The 22,914-nt window shown below is 46.2% G+C and overlaps 1 protein-coding gene across 3 annotated transcripts in view; it reads left to right on the top strand.

The window, feature by feature from the left end:
- Positions 1–22,914, top strand: part of LOC138284953 (baculoviral IAP repeat-containing protein 1-like) — a 472,954-nt gene that overhangs the window by 57,206 nt on the left and 392,834 nt on the right. For all 3 annotated transcript variants that reach the window (XM_069224320.1, XM_069224310.1, XM_069224328.1), the window contains exon 2: positions 102–696. In XM_069224320.1, the coding sequence (XP_069080421.1) occupies positions 105–696 (592 nt within the window). In that variant the 5' untranslated portion in view covers positions 102–104. The remainder of the gene's footprint in view (positions 1–101; positions 697–22,914) is intronic.

Below are 22,914 nucleotides of genomic sequence, written 5' to 3'. Positions count from 1 at the left end.
AGAATAGTTGAGAATGACGGATTTTTAAGACTCTTTATCCTTAAATAAATACTCTTATGAAGCATTACATATGCCGTGACACAGCTCTTCGTATTTTTCAGGTGATGGCTACCAAGGCAATTTCAACTGAGACTAAGGATCTCTCAGAAATCTCTGAGCTCTTTGAAGAGGACATTTGTGAACCGCCAATGGTATGGACATTCGAAAATATAGATTATAAAAAAATTTGTCTTTTAGAAGAGGAAGAATTTAAGAAGACACGCAAGCAGTTGCAAAGGCACCCTGCATACAACCACCAGATGAGAAGTGAATTTAGCAGATTAAAGTCATTTGTCTCTTGGCCGGATGTCATGTTTTGGTCGCCTCAGGAAATGGCTAGCGCTGGATTTTCTAGCACAGGCTTGAATAACAGCATCCAGTGCTTCTGCTGTGGGTTAGTCCTCTGTGTACAACGGATCTGCTCAACTCCACTAAGCATACACAAGAAAATACATCCTGCCTGTGACTTCATTCAAGGTAAAGAAGTGGGGAACATCCCTAAGTATGAGGTTCATGTTCAGATCATGGAGGACAATGAGCCGGAGGGCAAGCACATATACACAGCCGTGAAGCAGAGACTGGACTCCTTCAAGAACTGGCCTTTCTATGCCAAGACCGATCCAGAAACACTTGCAAGGGCAGGTTTCTTCTTTACAGGTAAAACATATGTATGTACTTAAATATATATACACTGTTAGGACCACTCGAAAAGCCATAAATAATTTTAAAGATAAAACAACATATCATGTTATCCTTAATACTATAAAAGAGATGACGATGAATGTAGTTATATTTTTTGGTGTAAGTATGTCTTTTTATTTAAGTATGTTGTACATCTACACATTGTTACTTACTGGTATAAATATTGTAAGGCGTGGTGGGGGTGCAAGTTATGAGTAGCTTGCTGATGTCTGGTGAATTTTAGTGGCTTTTCAGATTTAGAACGTAAAATTATGACTGTTATTGTTGCCTATCTATAACACCCCTTTAACCTTTAAACATTTAAAACATTGTATGTATTGTTTTAATGTAACATAAAGTTTTGTTAAGAAAGGGAAGTATATTGCCACTCTTGCCTGTAGATTTTCTAGAAAAGTTTCAAGTGTTTTAATAATATTATCATCTTTTTTCTTTCATTTTCAAGGCTCCCCCGGTACTCCAGCAGGACCCATAGAACCAGTGGAAGGGCCCCACGAGAGGTCCGTGTGGGTTTTACTTCTTTTTTCGGGTCCTATTGGAGGACTGCGTGGATCGTAAACAGTTAAAATGTGTTTAGTATGAAAGAGTGCTTTTCATTTATCTTTTAGCCTGGATCTTTCCTATTGTTTCAGTTAATGAGGATCCCTTGAGTCTTTTTGTGAAATTGCCTCTTTTTTGGTTGTTACAGTTCTGCAGTACCTGAATATGGTACAGCAACACTTATAACAGCCAAAAAAGACATCTGATTGATTTAAATCACTGTCTTGCTCCATTTATAGGAAGTTCGCACCCTTTCAACCACATTAGGGATTAGCACTTGGATTTTACCACATTTTCTGCTGGGCTCTCCTACTGTTTTTTTGCATTTTTGCAATGTTGTATGGAATTCAACTTTCACAGTGGTATATGGAGAGGAGAGCGAAAAGATGGAAGAGAAGCAGGAAGACACTCCAGGAACAAACAGAGAGTCACTTGTCTAGCAGTTCTTCTAAATCCATCCAGGGGCAAAAAAAGCTATCAGCTAAAATGATCACCTGCTGTTTATTTAACAAGAACTTCTTCCAGTGTGCGGAGAAGTACTCCCAATAAACTTAAACCATCCGAATGGAGGCAGCGAGCCCAATCCTCCTACCACACCTCCACATTGTCCAAAATATTTGGTGATACCGTGCTCACACCCAAAGCACCTGCCGCTCCCAAGGTGCAACCCAAAAAGGTCTTATAGTCCTACTGGAGGAACACCTATAAGTTCAAAAACAACTTCTCACATCCCATCAGGTCGTACCGGGATGTTCTTTATTTTCATCCAATTTGTAAAAGGAAACAGCCAACGCATTTCTTTCACCAAATGTGAACTTCCTCAGGGCTGTAAACAAGACATATAACATCCATATGTATACTCCATTTTTCAAAATACACTCATAACGCAACAATTGACAAGCATAAAAACATATAACATCAAATATTAACAAAAACAAAAAGAAAAAATGCAAAAAAGGACAAAAAAAGGAACTAAGAACCAATGTAATACTCAATATTGTGCAATATGTGCCTGGTGGCGGAAGCCTGGTGGTGGCGGAGTTTCAAACGTGACGGTTCTTCCATGTATATTATATGGCGATCTGGACCGCCATGCCGGTGGCAGTAATTACCGCCCAGCCAGCATGGCGGCCCAGGCCATCATGTTCATAATGACCACCTTAGTTTTTAAATTTTTTGAGTGTGTGCCATAACAGGCACACACTTTAATCAGGCACACAAAACAGGCAGCTTCACTGCAATAGTATATTGTGCATGTCAGATGTCTTAAGACATAAATATGGATTTCCATTGTGAAATATTGAGATTGCTTGAGTGGGTGCTCCTGACCTAATGGTCCATGGCAGGCCATCAGTGGAGTCAGAAGGCCTGGAGCCTAAACCAGTGGCCCAGGGGCCTGCCAACAAAAAGGAGGGGTATAGGATATATAGCAAACGTGCCCTAGAAGTTCCATAGTCCAGGAGGAGGATGACCCTGAGCGGGATGGCCCAGTACCTTCATGGGAAGATATTTCTACATTGTAAGATCAGCCTAAGTTGGTCGGATGATAAGTTGTAGGAGCACCATCCCAGACAGAGATCTGCAACTTGTAGAAAGAGTGCTCTACTCTTAAATGTTTATTGCAGGAGGCTGAGACCCAGGCAAATGGTAACACCTCTGGTGATAACCACATTTATAGGGATAACGGTCCCCTGTATAGTCATCCTAAGGTCCCTGAGCCTGAATCAGTCAGAGTGTTGGCAGTCCTCCAGTGTTATATTGCCTTACGTCTTGAGTTGGCTCATGACATACCCATCTGGGACAGATCATAATTTCTGACCGTCGGGTCATCCTCATCACCTGGCCCCAGATGATGACCAAGTTAGATGCATCATGTAGGTTCTGTATGACTCGTCAGGCCAGTGCCAAGTCAAGAGTGACCCACAAGGCTTTACTCCAGCTTCACCTATGGTGAGAAAAGCCTTTGAGAGGACGAGTGTGCATGTTATTGGCCCACTGGAAGATTGTTTACAACACGTAGTTCCTCTCATTTCTCTTACCTGTTGCTGTGTTAGAGTATATTTTGATACTAAATTTGATACTGAAACAAAATTGTTAGTCAGATAGCATTAACTGGTATAGAAGTGACAGAATTAAGAAGCAATATCATCTGCAAATATGAGACATTAGTTACACAATTTCTATTTTCTTGTTTGAAAATTTGATGAAGTGTGATGTATAAATAGGTTCTTCTATGGAGCATTATTGCTAGTTTCAACCTGGAAAAATAAAACAGTGGTAAGAGAATAATCAAATAGTACCTTTCAAACCAGTGTCCTTCTTAATTACTAATAACCAATATATTTACATACTCAGTGTACTTAAAAAGCTTTTTTTTTATTGTTCTGCGACTGCATCTCTTCTCTTTGTGGATTCTTACACCACTTGTAGGAACTCTTATGTGCTCAGCACTTTAAAACATTTCAAATAAATGTTTGTCATTGTTGCAGTATGGGGAAAAACATCCTTTAGGTTAATAAGAATGTGCATGTCAATCTAGAAACCAGACATCATTTTCTCTGTGCTTTTCCTTAATTTCTAATTAGCTAAAAGGAGAACATTTCTTAAAGTACTCTATGTATATTGTTTTAAAAAATACTAACAAGTAATTGAGGTGTTTCTCAAAACAATGTCAAACACTAAAAGAGTCATCACTCTTTCAAGGCCACATGGTGACACAGATCCACAGCATTTATAATATATTTCAGCGTGAAACTACCTCTAATGCAGCCAATCCTACATTTTCTAGAACCTTGGTTCCAGAAATAGGAGATATGAATTATCTTATTCCTCATTAACCTATCTTTGAATATACGATCAGTGTTGTTAAGTTCATCCAGATCTATTCTTCAAATAGACAATATGGTAACCTGACCTAATGCTGTCTCCCTCATGGAAAATCATTCCAACAGAAGTGTATGTTTTCCAATATAGTTATACCTGAGCTGCATTAAAGTTGGTGATAGTATTTATGTTAGTGCCATCTCCTCAACACCTTTGTAGCATCAAAACAACACACTGTCTGCTCTCCCTAACAAGTAAAGATGATAGTACTTCTTCTCTGCAGTTTGAGCATGAGTTGTTTTGCACAGCTTTATTTAGTAATGTGTCTAATTATGCTGATTTGTAACCTGTATTATTAAGCACACAAATTGCTTTGAATTAATTACAGTTCTAGATGAATGGTGATGATTCACACATTTGTGAACCCAGCTTTAAGTAATTCCAAACAATTTACTGGAATTTGTTCAAGGTTCTAGAATACCTAGTACTACTACGAGAAATTCTTGGACATCCTCTTGACATTGTAGATTAAATTGTGTCATACCCGTACAGATGTTGACACTGTCACATACACCTATTGAAGAATCAGATGCATGTTTGTCAGCTTACACTATACTTCGTAAAGTTAACAGTGCTCAGAGTAGGGCTTCTCTGTGTTTTCCTCAGTTTGATCAGTAAGTGGAAGTAACTGAAAATAAAATGTACAATTACGTTACAGTAATAGTTTACTCCAGATTAATTGAAAAAAACTGAGGCCCTACCATATTCTTTACTATTTCTGCTTTTACCTTTATCTTCAGCTCCTGCAGATAGTCTGCATATACTTTTCTCTCATCAAAATCTAGAGGTACAGCCCTGAAAGTGACCTAACTCACAATAGTGCAACATAAGATATGCCCTCTGTTAGGCCTGGCATCCTTGGTGTGGTCCCCCCTGTCTTTTTTGCCTCTGCTTCCCATGTTTTGACTGTGTGCTGGAGTCTGTTTTTGCTGTTTTTGGTATTCTGGGTATTTACCACTGCTGACCAGTGCTAAAGTGCAAGTACTCCTGTGTAAATTGTGTGTGTAATTGGCTTATCCCTGATTGGCATATTTGATTTACTAGTAAGTCCCTAGTAAAGTAAACTAGAGGTGCCCAGGGCCTGTAGATCAAAAGCTACTAGTGGGCCTGCAACACTGGTTGTGCCACCCACATGAGTAGCCCTGTAACCATGGACTGCCACTGCAGTGTCTGTGTGTGCAGTTTTAAACTGCCAATTCGACTTGGCAAGTGTACCCACTTGCCAGGCCTAAACCTTCCCTTTGTTTGAATGTAAGGCACCCCTAAGGTAGGTTCTAGGTAGCCCCATGGGCAGGGTTCAGTGTATGTTAAAGGTGGGACATGTATGTATGTGTTTTACATGTCTTGACAGTGAAATACTGCCAAATTTGTTTTTCACTGTTGCAAGGCCTATCTCTCTCATACCTTAATATAGGGGCTGCCTTTAAATATCCTTAAAGTGCAGATTCCCTTTGGGAGCAGATAGACATCTGGAGTTTGGGGTCTCTGAACTCACAACTTAAAAATACATCTTTTAATGAAGTTGGTTATTAGATTGTGTGTTTGAAAATGACACTTTTAGAAAGTGGGCATTTTCTTGCTTAAACCATTCTGTGTCTCTGCCTGTTTGTGGATTCCCTGTCTGGGTCAGACTGACAGTTGGGCTGGTGTGAATTCCCTCTAGGCAGTGAGAAAAAGGGAGCTGGTGAGTAGCCTGCATATCCTGACGGGCCATCTGAGCTAGAGTGGAGGGAGGAGTGGGCACTTACACCTGAATGGGCTGTGCTTGCCCTTACACAATGCAGTGTCCAACCCCCTGGTGTGAGCCTGGAGCCTGGCCTAGGGAAGGCAGGATCTTGTGAACAACAGAGTCTTTCCTTTGAAGTAGGCCTACTTCAAAGGCAGAGAGGGGTATAAAAAGAGAGCCCAAACCCCCTGAAAATTAGATTTCTTCGAGGATTCAAGAGGAACGTCTGCCAAGGAGAAGAGCTGAAGAGCTGAGGAGAAGTGCTGCCCCTGCCTGTGACTGTGCTTTGTTGGGCTTTCCTGCAGTTGCTGCTTCTGCCTGTGAAAGAGGACAAAGACTGGACTTTGCTGTGGATTTCTGCTTAAGAAGAATCTCCAAGGGCTTGAGTTGAGCTTGCCTCCTGTTGTTGAAGTCTCAGGGCCATCAAATACTTCTCTCTGCCAGCACCTGGACTCTCTGCTGAGACTCCTGCCAAGTGGTGCCCTATCCAGTCCCTGGGCCCTTGGGAGGTGAAGCTGGTAGCCAAGAACTGAAAATCCACACACAGACCGCCTGTGCGGGGAAATTTACAATGCACCTTCCATGTCGCGGCTGATAAACGATGCACCTCCTGCTTCGTGGCTGAAATCACCACTCCACCTGCATCACTGCTGGAAGATCAACGCAATGTGCCTGGTGAAACGACACGCAGCACCCGTTAACGTAGGCTGATAACGACGCAAACGCCACACAGCACGGTTTCATGATACCGTGCAACAAGATTCTCACGCAACATCGCGGGGCACGGAAAAACAATGCAAAGCCTGCACAGGGAACAACTACACCACCATGGAGCCTGAGCTGCATGTTTTCCCCATGATTTTCGACGTGCTGCCCCACCACCAACACCGGCGAAGACGACGACGGTGAGTACAGCCGCCTAGCACACAAGGGAGGAAGGGAGGAAAATGAGAGTGACACACACACACGCACCACACTCCTCCCTCCCAACACCATAAACAATCAGGTGCATTACTAAAACATTTTTACCCTGTACCTCGGATGAATAATGCAAGGACAAAACGGTTTTGAAAAAGTGAATGTAATGAGAGCAACAAATCAAGATAAATAAGTGAGGCAAGATAATAGATATATACATATGTACACAAAAAGGGACAAAGCCCAGTCCACAATGTACGTAGTCCACATGGCCACAAGCCAAAGTCCACGGCCACACATGGCACCTGCCTCAACACGGAGAGAACACTGCAGTGGCATCAGTTGGGAAATAGGCAGGCACCTCAGGGGGATGGGGCGGGAGTGCACCTCAGCCGGCAGATGTAACAAGACCACTGGTTCTGGAGGGGCAACATGCTCCTTGCTTGGTCCTGGGGAGTGCAAGGCCACAGTCTCTGGAGTGGGTGACTTGCCCACTTGCTCTGGAGGGGGCAGCATGCCCTTTGCTTGGTCCTGGGGAGTGCAAGGCCACAGTCTCTCAACTGGGTGTCTTGCCCACTGGTTCTGGAGGGGCATCGTGCCCTGTGCTCTTGATCCTGGGGAGACTGGGGTAGGTGGGTGTCTTAACCACTGGTTCTGGATGGGACATCGTGCCCTGTGCTCTTGATCCTGGGGAGTCTGGGGTAGGTGGGTGTCTTGCCCACTGGTTCAGGAGGGATCATCATACACCGTGCTCTTGATCCTAGGGAGTCGGGGTAGGTGGGTGTCTTGCCCACTGGTTCTGGAGGGGGCATTGTGCCCTGCGCTCTTGATCCTGGGGAGACGGGGGTAGGTGGGTGTCTTACCCACTGGTTCTGGATGGGACATTGTGCCCTGTGCTCTTGATCCTGGGGAGTCTGGGGTAGGTAGGTGTCTTGCACACTGGTTCGGGAGGGGTCATCGTACACCGTGCTCTTGATCCTGGGGAGTCTGGGGTAAGTGGGTGTCTTTCCCACTGGTTCTGGAGGGGGCATGGTGCCCTGTGCTCTTGATCCTGGGGACTCTGGGAGAGGTGGGTGTCTTACCCACTGGTTCTAGAGGGGAAATCGTACCGTGTGCTCTTGATCCTGGGGAGTCTGGGGTAGGTAGAGGGGGCTACCTGGCCTGTGCTTGATCGCAGGGAGTGCAAGGTCACAGTCTCTCATGTGGGTGTCATACCCACTGGATTTGCAGGGGGCAGGCCGCACAGCAGCCCATGGGGGCAGGATTACATACCGCCCGCTGGTGGTGACAGCTGCCCACTGGAGGTGGTGATGCTGCTGGTGGGGGGAGGCTCCTCCCCATCCCCTGCAACCTCTGATGGCTGCCCACTGGAGGTGGTGGTGCTGCTGCTGGTGGGGGGAAGCTCCTGCCCATCCCTTGCAACCTCTGGTGGCTGCCCACTGGAGTTGTTGGTGGTAGTGCTGCTGCTGGTGGGGGAGGCTCCTGCCCATCCCCTGCAACCTCAGATGGCTGCACAACCATGGTTGGTGGTGGGGGCTCCGTCACAATTTCTGCCCCAGGCCCCTTGCTCTTCCTGCCTGCTGGGGCAGGCTTCTTTGTCTTCCTGGCAGCAGCCGGGGCAGGCTCCTGTGTCTTCCTGGCAGCAGCTGGGGCAGGCTCCTTTGTCTACCTGGCAGCAGCTGGGGTAGGCTCCTTGCTCTTTCTGGCAGCTGGTGCAGGCTCCTTTCCCTGGAGGCTGCCTGGTGCAGGCTCCTTCACCCTCAGGACATGTGCCCTGGATCCTTTTCCACCACCAGTGGGTGTGGTGATGACTGGGCCCGTGGACTGGGTGGCTGAGGTGCTTGGCTGGGTTCTTCCCACCCTGGCCAGACATGCAGGACGGGGGGGGGCAGGGAAGAGGTCAGTGGTGGATAGCAACAGTTTTTAGGGACATTGGGGCAAGAAGAGGGAGTCGGTTTGGGAGTGGAGGAAGAGGGAGTAGTTGTTGGAGATGTCTGTCTGCTGATTTTGGGTGCAGGTGCATGGGCTGGATGCTGTTGTGAGGTGGATAGCTATTGGGTGTCTGAGTGCTTGCATTTGTGTTCTTTATGAGTGGGGACAGACACAGTGGGAGAGGACACAGGGGACGTGTGCATGGCTGTTGTGGAGGTGTCTGCCAGTGAGGTGTGTGTTCTGCTTGGTGTGAGGGTGATGCTGGCAGTGGATGATGATGTAGTGCACGCAGGTGTGAGTGTAGACGGAACTGGGAGGGTGGTGGAGAAGGGGGAGATAGTGGAAATTGTGGATGTTGTTATGTCTACATCTGGATGGTGTTTGTGTGAGTGCCTGTGGGATGAAGTGTGGTGCTTGTGTTTGCCTGTGACACTCTTGGGTGTTGTCTTGTGTGCATGCCCGTCTGCCTGTGTGCTTAGGATAGGTTGGGGTTGAGGAGAATGGGATTCGGAAGAGGAAGTTGGAGGTGGGAGGGTAGAAACAGGGCAATGGCTGCCATCAGAGAGGAGGCCAGAGCCTGGATCGATCTCTGTTGGGCCACCAATCCAGTGTGAATGCCCTCCAGGAATGCATTAGTCTGTTGCATCTGGGCTGCCAGCCCCTGGATGGCATTCACAATGGTTGACTGCCCTACAGAGATGGATCTCAGGAGGTCAATAGCCTCCTCACTCAGGGAAGCAGAGCTCGCTGGGCAGGGCCTGAGGTGCCTGGGGCGAAGGAGATGCCCACCCTCCTGGGTGAGTGGGCACGGGCAACTCGATGAGGGGCTGCTGGGAGGGCGGTGCTGGTACGGGGTGGCGGCTGTACCTGTAGCTGGGGTGGTCTCTGAGGTGTCCACCACGAAGCTTCCACCGGAGGAGGTATCTGTGTCAGAACTGTCCCCTCCAGTCTCTGTCATGGTGCTCCCCTCGCCCTCCATCCCACTGGTGCCCTCAGCGTCAGTGGACTCTGCCTCATGGGTCCTGTGGGATGCAGCTTCCTCCGTCGCGGGTGCCTCTGCTCCTCCGCCAGATGATGCTAATGCACATAAGGACAGGGTGACAAAACAATAAGTGAAGGGAGAGACAAAGGATACACTTGGTCAGTGGCTGCACCAACACCATTGTTGCATACACAGCACCCTCACACACAGGGAACAGGCCTACGCACTATGCATTGCACTACCAGTGATATTGCTAGCCACCAAGGCATGGGGAGGGGCACACACCTGCAAATGCAGCACACCTGAGACCCACACAGCCCTGACCAGTCTTGGATGCCTACGAGCTAGGTAGCATGATTATCTCTTCAGAACCCTAGCCACCAGGGGACCTACGCTGCAATGTCAGCCTTGGTCTATGGGCACCCACTGACACACATCCACCACCCGGATACCACCCTGCTATGCGTAAGTTGTAATGATGGGCACTGCACTCTTCCCTTGTGGCTGCTGTGATGCCTTCAAGCGCCCATTCAGCTCCGGATAGGCCACCCCCAGAATGCGGGCCATCAGGGGGGTCATGGTTCGAAGGGCACCCCTTCCTTGTTGGGAGGACATCCCCAGCTGGGCCTCTGCCATCTTCTGTGCCCAGCGTCTCAGGTCCTCCCACCGTTTGCGACAGTGGGTGCTATGCCTGCCGTAGACCCCAGGTTCCGCACGTCCTTGACGATGGCACGCCATACTGTATACCCTTCTTTTGATGGCCGCTGACCTGCAGAGGAAATACACACAGGAAAATAGTATTAATCAAACGGTCCGGCCTGTTACACTTATGGCCCACCATACCCCTTCAAATCACCATTTACACACACATGGCCCAGCAGACAACCAATACGCCACCAAGAGGACATTCCCCCACCCCCCTTACACGAGGCCTTCACACACACCACTCCATGCATTCATGCCACATGCATCATGCCCACAGTGTACTCACCTGTTGGTCTGGAGGCCCATACAGCAGTCCCTACTGGGGTAGGACCCCATCCACCAGTCTCTCCAACTCAGCCGAAGTGAAGGCTGGGGCCCTTTCCCCAGTCACATGGGCCATGGTAGGTTCCAGACACAGTTCACAGCAGCACATGCAGTGTAGGTCCTCTCCTGTTGAAGATCAGGTAGCAAGTGAGAGATGAGATAGAAAATGGCGGTCACGTCCGTGGCGGTGCATACCGTCACCACCAGCATAGATCACCATTGGCCACTGTAACCTATAGGGCCCAATGTTAACCAATGAGGAGTTGCACGGCGGGTCCCGACCGCCTCCCACAAAGGCACACAACATCAGCGGAATTATGTCACTTCCACCTGTCCATTCACACAGGACAAACAGACGCCATTTCAGGGGGAAGGAGGGCAGGCCCTGGATATTTGCTGCGTCACTGGTGAAATTTGGGCATACTGGACAATTACCCATTACAAGTTAACAGCATGCAAAGTTCTGTTGTAGCCCCATAGTTCAGTTTGTGACTGGCTCTTCACTCTTTTGACCCATAGATTGCTACTGCTGAAGATGAATAGGAAATGGAGACATACCCCCGTGTACAGACCCCTGGTGGACTTGGCAACAATGGAAGACAGGCACATCATTCTCACCTATAGACTTGACAGGGCGACAATCACAGAGCTGTGTGCCCAATTGGAGCCTGATCTGATATCTGCTATCCGTCACCCCACTGGGATCCACCCTCTTGTGCAAGTTCTATCAGTGCTCCATTTCCTGGCAACTGGTTCTTTCCAAGTGACAGTGAGCTTGGCAGCAGGAATGTCAAAGACAATGTTCTCAATAGTGCTGACCAGAGTGTTGTCTGCCCTGATTTAACACATGTGCAGCTACATTGTATTTCCCCAGGTTAAAGATTTAGCCACAATGAAGGCCGAGTTCTATGCAATGGGACATATGCCCAACATAATTGGGGCGATTGATAGAACACGTATTGCATTTGTCCCACCCCCGTATGTAATGAACAGGTGTTCAGAAAACGTAAGAGTTTCTACTCTATGAATGTACAGATAGTGTGCTTGGCGGACCAGTACATCTCCCACGTCAATGCTAAGTATCCTGAGTCAGTGCATGATGCCTTTCTCCTGAGGAATAGCAGCATACCAAATGTGATGGGCCAACTACAGAGGCAGAGGGTGTGGCTAATAGGTGAGCCCTGGTCCCCACCCAGTATAGTTTGGTGTATGGTTATGATGTGGGCCATATGGGATAGTGTGGATAATGTTGTCGCTCAATATTGCAGGTGATTCTGGTTATCCCAACCTATCATGCTTGCTGACCCCTGTGAGGTATGCCAGGACAAGGGCAGAAGAATGTTATAGTGAGGCACATTGGCGAACCAGAAAGATAATAGAAAGGACCTTTGGCCTTCTAAAGGCCAGGTTGAGGTGCCTCCATCTAACAGGTGGGATCCCTGTGCTACTCACCCAAGAAGGTCTTCCAGATAGTAGTGGCATGCTGCATGTTGCACAACCTTGCCCTGAGACGCCATGTGCCTTTTCTGCAAGAGGAGGAGGCTGGAGATGCCCGTGTGGCAGCAGTGGACCCTGTGGACGGTGACGATGAGGAGGCAGAGGATGAGGACAAAAGAACATCAGTCATCAGACAATACTTCCAAAGACACACAGGTAAGACAGTGTTACTTCACATTTCAATTACATTTTTGGGAATTTCTGTGGCACTGGCATGCTGTTATTTCCCACTTCTGTGCCCACTTACTGTACCCTCTGGCAATTCATTTTACAGATGTTGGTGACCTCCCATATGCTCCTGGTGTGATGACTGCAGCCAGCTACAGGTCATCAACCTATGCTCATTTTCGGTACACTTGAATTGCAATGTTTGTACCTGTTCAAATGAATACATACTTGAAAAATTTGACATACTCATACTTCTTTTTTCCCAAGGGTGTTTATTGAAGTGCTAAAATATTGAGGGGCAAGTGCAATGGGATGGGGTGATGATGGAGGAAAGTCAAGGGTATTGTTCCAGTCTGTTTTTAGCACAGGTGCATTGGTCAAGGGGACATAGGAAGGGGAGCAATGGCAGTTCAAGGTGGACAGGGTGACAGGGTGGACACAAAGGTGACAGTCAGGAGAATCTCATTTCCTAGCGGTGGTCTTGCCAAGTGTCTCTGGCTTCTGTCTCGATCGCAGGGAAAATTTGCGGGGTGGTTCGCCTTCTGCAGGGGAAGGGGTGCTGGTGGCCTGTTGGTCCTGTGGCGGGGCCTCCTGGCCACTAGCGGCAGAGGAGGTGGAAGGCTGTTCAGATGTCTGGCTAGTGGCAGGGGCCTGCTGTTGTGTGACTGCCTCCCTCATAATATTGGCCATGTCTGCCAGCACCCCTGCTACGGAGACCAGGGCGGTGTTAATGGCCTGCAAGTCCTCCCTGATCCCCTGGTACTGTCCCTCCTGCAGCCGCCTGTTCTCCTGCACATTGTCAAGGATCTGGCCCATCGTGTCCTGGGAATGTTGATATGCTCCCAGGATCTCTGCAAGTGCCTCCTGGAGAGTCGGTTACCTGGACCTGTCCTGGCACACAGCATTCCTCCCAGTCTCCCTAGTGGCCTGTGCCTCTGTCCCCAGAACCGTATGCCCACTTCCACTGACCCCAGGTCCCTGATTGTCATGGGTATGAGGTGTGGCCTGGGGTCCCTGTAGAGGTGGACACACTGCTGATTGACGTGTCCTGGGGACAGAGGTGTGGGTATGCTGGGTGCTATGGTGGTATTTCCTGATGGGAAGGCTCTGTGGTGGTGTGTGACTGGGCCTAGGAAACCGGTTGTCCAGAGGTCCCTGATGGGCCAGGTTGGTCATCCAGATCCTGAAGACCAGAGCTGCTGTCATCACTGTGGGCCTCTTCATTTGAGGGACTGGATAGTGCTGGCACCTCCTCTCCGCTGGCATTGGCTGGGGTACCTGGGGTACCTGTGGGGATGTAAATGATGTGTTATTGTTTCTGTGTCTGACATATTGTGCATCCGTGGCTTGCCCTCTTTGGTTGTATTTGCCCTGGCAGCTTTCAATTGTGTAAGTTGGTATATGGTGGGATAGCTGATTCTCTCTAGTGTGCATGCTTTAGTGATAGGTGTCCATGCAGGGCTGTGAGTGGTGTCCATGCATTGGTATGGCATTAAGGGCTTGGCATTGGGATGAGTGAGTTGTGATGGTGGGGTGTGTGTGTGTGACATGGTGGAGTGATGGTGAGGATTATGCATGTAGGGGGGGTAATAGTAGTAGAGTTGACTTACCAGAGCCCAGTCCTCCTCCTACTTCGGCCAGGCCCTCAGGATGCAGGATTGCCAAGACTTGCTCCTCCCATGCTGTTAATTGTCCACCGCCAGTCCTCTGTACAGCGAGTTGGTGTCTTGCTGCAATGGAACGTACCTTCCCCCGTAGGTCGTTCCACCTCTTCCTCATGTTATCCCTAGTTCTTGGGTGGTGTCCCACAGCGTTGACCCTGTCCACGATTCTCCGTCATAGTTCCATCTTCCTAGCTATCGATATCTGTTGCACCTGTGCTCCAAATAGCTGTGGCTCTACCCTCATGATTTCCTCCACCATGACCCTTAGCTCCTCCTTTGTGAAGCGGGGGTGTCTTTGTGGTGCCATGGGTGTTGTGTGAGGTGGGTAGGTGAGGGTGTGTAGGCTAATGTGTTGGGGTGTGTGATGTGGGGTGCATGGGTGGTGTATAGGTATAAGTAGTGTGTGGCTCTGATTTTGTTTGTGGTCTTGGTGTCTGTCTCATGCCAATGAATTGTATTCATAAAGGGTTGTGGGTAATGTGGGTGTGTGTTTTATAGTGGTGTAGGTGTGGTGTGTGTATGGGTGTCAGGTGTGTGTTATTTAAATTGACCAATGTAATGTTGTTTTGTTTGTGTGTCTCCATTTTGAGCCCTGCGGTATGTACCGCCAATGGTTTACCTCCGTTGAATGTCTGCCGTGGTGATTCGTGGGTAATAATGTGATGGGCGTTGTTCTGTTGGCATAACGGTGTGGGTTTTGGGACCAGCACTTATGCACTGACCTTTGGTGTAGCGGAATTGTGTATGTGGCTGAATACTGACGTATTGGTATGTGCGTCATAATATGGTGAACAGATATCCGCCATGGTGGCGGTAAGTTGGCGGCAGTCAGCGTGGCGGTAAGTGGGATTTACCGCCAATGTCATATTGAGGGTCTTATTCTTTTTAAAAATTAATATCTTGGCTTGTGTATGTTGGAATTTTGCGGGTTGGTCTTGTTTTGTTTAGATAAATATTACCTATTTTTCTAAACCTGTGTGTGTCATTTTGTAGTGTTTTCACTGAGTTACTGTGTGTGTTGGTACAAATACTTTACACATTGTTTCTGAAGTTAAGGCTGCCTGCTCATGCCAAGCTACCAAGAGGGCGAGAGGGGGTTAACTTAGGGTAATTCTCCTTTACCCTGGCTAGAGTGAGGGTCCGTGCTCAGACAGGGGGTAACCTGACTGCCAACCAAAGACCCCATTTCTAACACCCTTTATGAGAACATTTTGAGGTATCTATCATTGCTGCAACCAGACTTCGTTGTGATTTATGAATGGTGGCAGCATAGGTCAGATATAGAGATAATTGATGCCTATGCACATAGAGATCTTTAACTAAGAGGAAACAGGCACCACACCAACCTATATGTTTTGGTTGTTCTGTATTGTCAAACCTGACCAAAATATGTGATGATGTCTATGAGATTTCCCATTACTTCATTGACTAGGCTTTCCGTAGCATTCAAATTATGTCACAAAATAATTCTGCAAGTCTTACAAAATCTTAAAGTTTTGTTGTAAATCACCTGTACGTGAAATAGATTTCTCTAGTCCATCAAGTTTCTTTACTCCTTTTCTATACAGTAGTACGTTTAGCCTAGATGCTCCATCTTATCTACATAGGCAAGTTGATACTCTCCTGGTTCTCTAACTGTAGCATTTTCTCATGATCCTGATCCCTTTTGGCCATTCCATGCTTGTCCCGTTTTTCCAGCCTCATCATGCGGCCACAGAAACTGTAACTGGTAAGAGCGCTGAGAGAAGTGCGTTCAACTTGTTCATAAAGAAGCAAGCACTGTGGAACCGCAATGGGGACAATTAGCCGAAACAGTCACAGAGGAAAGCATGTTTAGCATTATTTAGCACTGTGAGAAGTGCTTTGAACATGTGTACTTTGGAACAAAGCACTGTGGGAACTGCATTTAGCATAATTAGTACTGAGAGAAGTGCTATAAACATTTGCACTGAGAAAACAGAGCTGAGGAAAGAGCATTTCACATAATTAGCACTAAGGGAAGCGCTTTGGACAATTATTTGAAAATAAAAACAAGAACTAGGAAAAGTGCAACAGACATTGGTTGAGAACCAGCGCTAAGGAAAGCGCAAATGGCATTTCATTGTTTTTGTTCATTTTGGAAACTACTGATGGGAAAGACTTTATTATTGTGGTGTGCATATGAAATACACACAGTCTATCTTACCTGGGATGACACATTCTGCCATGCTTCTGGCTTGAGACTTAGGAGTATTAGCCTTTGCTCACACTGATTTAAAGGAATCACTTAAAGGTAATAGGAAGTATACAACAAAGTTAACCCTTCATTGTTTAATGATTCTCTAATCCCTCATGATCATATTAAAGTAATCCTTTTATATCTCTTGTCTCGTTTAAGGCCTCCTTCCCGTTAGTTCCCTCACCCCCTGCCCTTCCAATTACCTTGCACCTCAGGGGTCCTGCGTTGTTTACTAGGGAACTCTGCTGTGCTTGGAGTTGGGCCCCTTTCTGAGTATCCTGCCACGCCTGAGAAACCAAAGACTGAATATCATGACACATTTATACATTAAATTGTCCACACTCATCTAACGTTGGCATGAGGGATACAATCTGCTAGCAAGTTTTGAAGAGCCTTTCTGTTACCTTGCAACTGATTTTTGTGTGGGAAGAGAATAGCTAATTTACGACTCTCAAAAGCAACTTAGCATCGTTAGTCACTAGTCCAAATCTAATGTCTTTTAACATGCAGCCATACTTCACACCTGCAGCCTGTCTCATGTTCCTAGTTAATTTTCCCTATTCGAAATGTAACCATATGTTGATATTTTCAATATTGCTGGAAGAGTTCCTTGTCTGCTCATGGAGCAGTTTCTTAAAAACTGGCTATCAGCTGAAGTTCGCCACAGACTATGACATATTTTGCACTGAAAAGGATATGGGTTTGGCTGGGTTAGATTGGAGAGGCAGAAATCTCGGAGGATGGAAGAGAGAGTCACTGGATACTGCGGGTGTGCCACTGCTCCTGTGTGTGTACTGTGTAAGGACGTTATCACTACCTAGGCTTGGTTACTGGACTTTCCATTGCCAATCGCCTGTGCTCTAAGTGCTATTATTTTTCTGTTTAATACAGAGGTCATTTGTAATGCTAAGGTGTTGTATGCTAATTTTGCTTATTTAGTACTCTGCTGCCTGACAACACTAAATAGGAAAACTAAACATTAAAAAAATAAAAAAGTTTGAAACTATACTAACCCTATCAATGAAGAGGACCTTCATTTTTGATAAAACTCTCAAAATGTCATGATAAACTTCACTGCATCGATGAAGAGGACCTTCATTTAAAAAAAATGTCATGATAAACTTCACCGGAAAATGTAAGATACTCCAGTTTGTTGTAGAGCTCCACATCGAACATGAGAAGGCGATGAAAAGTTATACCTTTCATGTTGTTTGCAGTTAGCCCAGCGGGTACCCTCACAATGCATGAATTGTTGCAATCTGTTTGTTTGGACATATACAGTAAATACTTCTATGAGAAAAAGTTCCCCCAATGCCTGCCCTATCACTAATGTAGAGAAGTGTAGGCTTGAATGTGGTGCCGACACATTCAGATTTGTCTTGTAGAATTCCATGGTAAAGATATACTTAGTGCTGGAAAATCTGTAGCTGCTCTTCATTAAGTTGAGCTTCTAAATTTTCTAACTCAATTTAGTTACTCCTCACTTGATCTTTAGAATTTCCCACTTTGTTCATCACTATGGCTACCTCATTTTCTACAATAGGCTCTCCAAATTGATCTTGACAATGTCTACTGGAAATCTGGTTGACGTGAGAGCTTTCCTTTGCAACCTTAGCTGCTATTGTTTCCTCTTCTTGAATTTCATCTTTCATCATTTTCAGATATGTAGGAAACACTGGACATTGAATGTGTACTTTCAGTGCATTTAAAGTATCTTCATGGCAGTCATATTGATCTAACAGCTCTACCTCAGTATGTCAAGGTTTAAAGAGTTGTAGAAGAGCCAGATAGAAGCATTCTTCTTTACCTGTACTTTGACAACTGAATTTGCAATGGCTGATGAGACCCGCTGTGATGTGTCTCAATAAACAACTTACTGCCAGAGACAGAAAACCTGCAAGCTTCAATGTTTTCCTCAACACTTTTGCTGTATTAGTAGAACTGGACTACTTCATACTGACACAAGTTCTCTAAATAAGCACTCCAGTTGGGATAATAAGTATCCATCATTGTAGTTTTCACAATGTCAATGCTATCAGGAGCAGAACGATAAAGATACTGATCCTCTGGAAAACACTTCAGCACGAATGTATGTCGGAACAACCCATGATGGAACAACGCATGCCTCAACAACGAGGTCGGAACAACGACCGCGTTGTTACCACTAATGCCTTTACCACGAATGCCTTAACAACGATTTTTCATTGTAAAGCCATTCCTGGTAAAGGCATTAGTGATAGGCATGCATGGTTCCAGCATGCTTCCCACCTGACCCCCCACCCCTAAAAATTACCGCAACCCCCCACCCCTCCCCTAATACCATGCCAACACCCCAACCTTGCCCCTAACACTACCCCAACCCCCACCTCGTCCCTAAAATTACCGCAACCCCCACCCTGCCCCTAAAACAACCCCAACCCCCACCCCATCTCTGAAACCTAAAGTAACCCAACCCCCACCCCTTAAACCTAAAACCACCCACCCCTAAAACTACCCGAGCCCCCCACCCACCCCTAAAACCTAAATCCCCCCAACCCCCCACCCCGCCCCTAAAATTACCCGACCCCCCCACCCACTCCTAAAACCTAAAACCACCCCAACCCCCACCCCTAAAATTACCGCAACCCCTCACCCCACCCCCTAAAACCTAAAACCACCCCAACCCCCACCCCTAAAACCTAAACCACCCCAATCCTCCACCCCACCCCTAAAAACCTAAACCACCCCAAACCCCACCCCCACATACTAAAAATACCCGACCCCCCACCCGCCCCTAAAACTAAAAATACCCCTCCCCAAACCTAAACTGCCCGACCCCCCACCCCTAAAACTAAAAATACCCGCACCCCCCACCCTCGCCCCTAAAACTAAAAATACCCCTTCCCTTCCTCCCCGCCCCTAAACCTAAACCGCCCAACGCCCCCTCCCCTAAAGCTAAAACCCCAACCCCACCACCCCCGCTCCTAAAACTAAAACCCCGGCCCTAAAACTAAATATACCCGACCCCCCACCCCGCCCCTAAAACTAAAAATACCCCTCCCCGCCCCTAAACCTAAACCGCCCGACGCCCCCCTAAAACTAAAACCCCAACCCCCCACCCCAGCCCCTAAAACTAAAAATACCCCAACCCCCCACCCCGCCCCTAAAACTAAAAACACCCCAACCCTTCCCGCCCCTAAAACTAAAAATACCCGACCCCCCAGCCCCTAAAACAGCCCCATTTACCTGACTCATCGCGTCGTCCTTCCCTTGTTCTGTGCCTTAACCACGCATGTGCGTGGTTCAGCTCATGCGTGGTTAAGGCACAAAACAACAAAGTGGTGGTTAACAAAAGCGTTGGCCGCTTTCATTGTCCATGACTTCGTTGTTACCGAGTCGTCGTTCAGGGCGTTTCCCCTTCAGCACACTTTTCCACATTGAAGCCGGTCCTAAAGTAATCCAAAGGATGGATTTCCTTTTGCTGTATGCTTGAAAAGCTCAATATTTCACATTTCATAAGAACCCATTTCTTTGTGTGAAAACATCTTTGAACAGTAGGTATACAGCTTTTTAGTTAAAGATTTCTCTGCTGAGATCTCTCCCCAAACATCTTTCATTTCAGTATTTCAGACTTTGTTATGTATGAAGGGACATATCTAGCAACAGCAATGAAAATGTCTGCCACAAACGTGAATGTTCATGTTTGCATTCCACTCTGACAAAATGAAAAGGTTGGAGTCAGCAATGAGTTTGGAAGCCTAATATCTATTAACATTGTGCATATTCTAAAGGGATTTGACTGTGACAATGTCTGATTGCAGATCTGAAACTTTAGATAGAACACTACCTGGGAATCCAAAGTGACACCTTTTGTAGTTCCTGGGAATCCAAAGTGACACCTTGTGTAGTTTTTCCTTTTTGGCTCTGTAGCTACAACGCGTACTTTCCACATTTTTGGGACAGGAATAATAACACTTGCTTCCTAAGGGTTCTGCTCTGAGACTCATGGGAAATCTCAAATGATACACACTGCTCAGTTAATGACAATCAGTGGCGACTGGTGGATTTTATAAGTGATGGGTCCGTAATCTTTGATCATTGTGTCATTTGCGAGTGAGCAAAGCAACCGTATCTGAAATGAAAAAAGGTGAATGTGCGTGTGTGTTTAGGGTTGGTAGGGGGTTCTTCTTACTAAGAACATTATTTTAAAAATTGATTTAAGTGGGTGAGTTTTTACACCATACATTCATGTAAAGATGTTGAATATAAGGTGATCAAATGGGGTATTTTGCATCACAAGTGTCAAGAAAGATTAGAAGCATGCCAAGAAATACCACAAGCATAAAATAAGTCTGTGCCAAGAAATACTCCAAGCATAAAATCAATCTGTTAGCAAAATGCTCCACAACCCCCAAGACAAGCACAACCACCTACCCACAGAAATAGGTACCCTAAGTGTTTCCTACCTGTAAACCATCCCTGCCAAAACAGGAGGGCGTTATATGGTTCCTAATAAGATAATAGAACTGCATATTTATGACCGAAGTACTTCAGAATGTAGGGAACTGAGTCCTTCCACACCTTCAGTAACTGTCGTCCCAATTCCTGGCTAGCTCATAGTGTCTCATCTGAACCCCAAAACCCTACGGGCTGAGAGGTGATTACGGCAACCTGAACATTCAGGGAAGTTGTTGAAACATATCTCATGCTTTCATTGTATTACTCCTGCATACCCAGGTGGAACACAAGAGTGATACAAGATAAGTTTTCAATAAATCTATTGAAACAATTATGATGTTGCATAGAGAGAATGAGCTGCGATAATTAGGCAGATGAAACAAAGCAAAGTTGCCAGCATAATGAACATGGTAAAGATAATGAACACTCCATCCATGGTAAATGAGTTCTATGGGTTCTACCTAACCATAAGACTATACAGAGAGCAGAACAGGTATATCCTTCTACCTGTCTGATCTATAGGATTAACCTTAGCCCCATATCTGGAAGTGGTGTCAGAAATCAGCCTGTAGTGTGGATGGCTATCCTCTTGGGAAGCTAGTAGATAAGTGCCAACAAAGCTGCATGTCGAAAACAGCATTCATCCCAGGATTGTCACAGCTGGAATGCCCCTCTACCCCTTGGTCAGTGCATCATTTATTCAAAAAAACATACTATGTTAGAATCGCAGCTCTGATGTACTGCTTTGTCAAGATGTTAGAAGCTGTCTTCTGAATGGGCAATGCAAGCATTAGGATGTTGTGTACTGTGTTGCTAGCCTTGTACAAAATGTACTGATTACATATCGAGGAAAGGCTAACAAAAACAAGCAATTCATACAATATATTCCTAGTATGATATCATGCAGCAAAGTTAAATAAAGTGTGTGAAATGTCATTGCTAAAAGCGATGCAGCTAACAACGAGTGAAATATGAAATCTAAAATGAAGCCAAGAAACAGGTGAACTAACTCGGATCCAAGAGGCCTTCATGACAAGGTGACAGCATATATGCTACATACTGAGAAAACATAAGATGCTGAGACACAGATCCATCCAAACCATTTCACATTTACACTTGTGGTATTAGCCGAACACATAAAAATAATAAAAATAATATTTCAGCATAGCAGGGTCCAATATATCTGTTGGACCTGCCCATTTTTGCAGGGTCATCCCAAAACTGTTTGCCTCCCACCTCCTATTTGTTCTGACCAGTTTTTGTTGACTTTAGGGTTCTGGGCACTTTACGACGGCTAACCAGTGCTCTCTCTGTAAATTGTATTAGTAATTGGCTTTTCCATGATTGGCATATTTGATTTACTGGTAAGTCCCTAATAAAGTGCTCTAGAGGTGCCCAGGGCCTGTAAATCAAATGCTACTAGTGGGCCTGCAGCACTGGCTGTGCCACCCACATGAGTAGCCCTGTAAACATGTCTCAGACCTGCCACTGCAGTGTCTGTGTGTGCAGTTTTGCACTGCCAATCCGTCCTGGCAAGTCTACCCACTTGCCAGGCCAAACTTTCCCGTGTAAGTCAGCCCTAAGGTAGGCCCTAGGTAGCTCCATGGGCAGGGTGCAGTGTATGGTAAAGGTGGCACATGTACTGATGTGTTTTACATTACATGTCCTAACAGTGAAATATTACCAAATTTGTTTTTCACTGTTGCAAAGCCTATCTCTCTAATAGATTAACACGGGGCTGCCTTTAAATAACTTTTAAGTGCAGTTTCCCTTTGGGAGCAGATAGATATGAGGATTTTTGGTGTCTCTGATCTCACAATTTAAAAAAAACATATTTTGGTAAAGTTGGTTTTTAAATTGTCAGTTTGAAAATGCCCTTTTAGAAAGTGAGCATTTTCTTGCTTAAACCATTCTGTGACTCGGCCTGTTTGTGGATTCCCTGTCTGGGTCAGACTGACAGTTGGGCTGTTTGTGAATCCCCTCTAGACAGTGAGACAAAGGGAGCTGGGGTGAAGCCTGCATATCCTGATGGGCCATCTGAGCTAGAGTGGAGGGAGGAGAGGTCACTTAGACCTGATTGGGCTGTGCCTGCCCACACACAATGCAGTCTCCAACCTCCTGGTGTGTATCTGAGGCCTAGCTTGGGCATGGAAGGATCCTGTAAATAACATAGACTTTTCTC

Source organism: Pleurodeles waltl, chromosome 1_1 (assembly GCF_031143425.1).
Source record: "Pleurodeles waltl isolate 20211129_DDA chromosome 1_1, aPleWal1.hap1.20221129, whole genome shotgun sequence".
NCBI lineage: Eukaryota > Metazoa > Chordata > Amphibia > Caudata > Salamandridae > Pleurodeles > Pleurodeles waltl.
The sequence above is the reverse complement of the archived record's forward strand: the minus strand, read 5'-3'. Positions and strand labels throughout refer to the sequence as shown.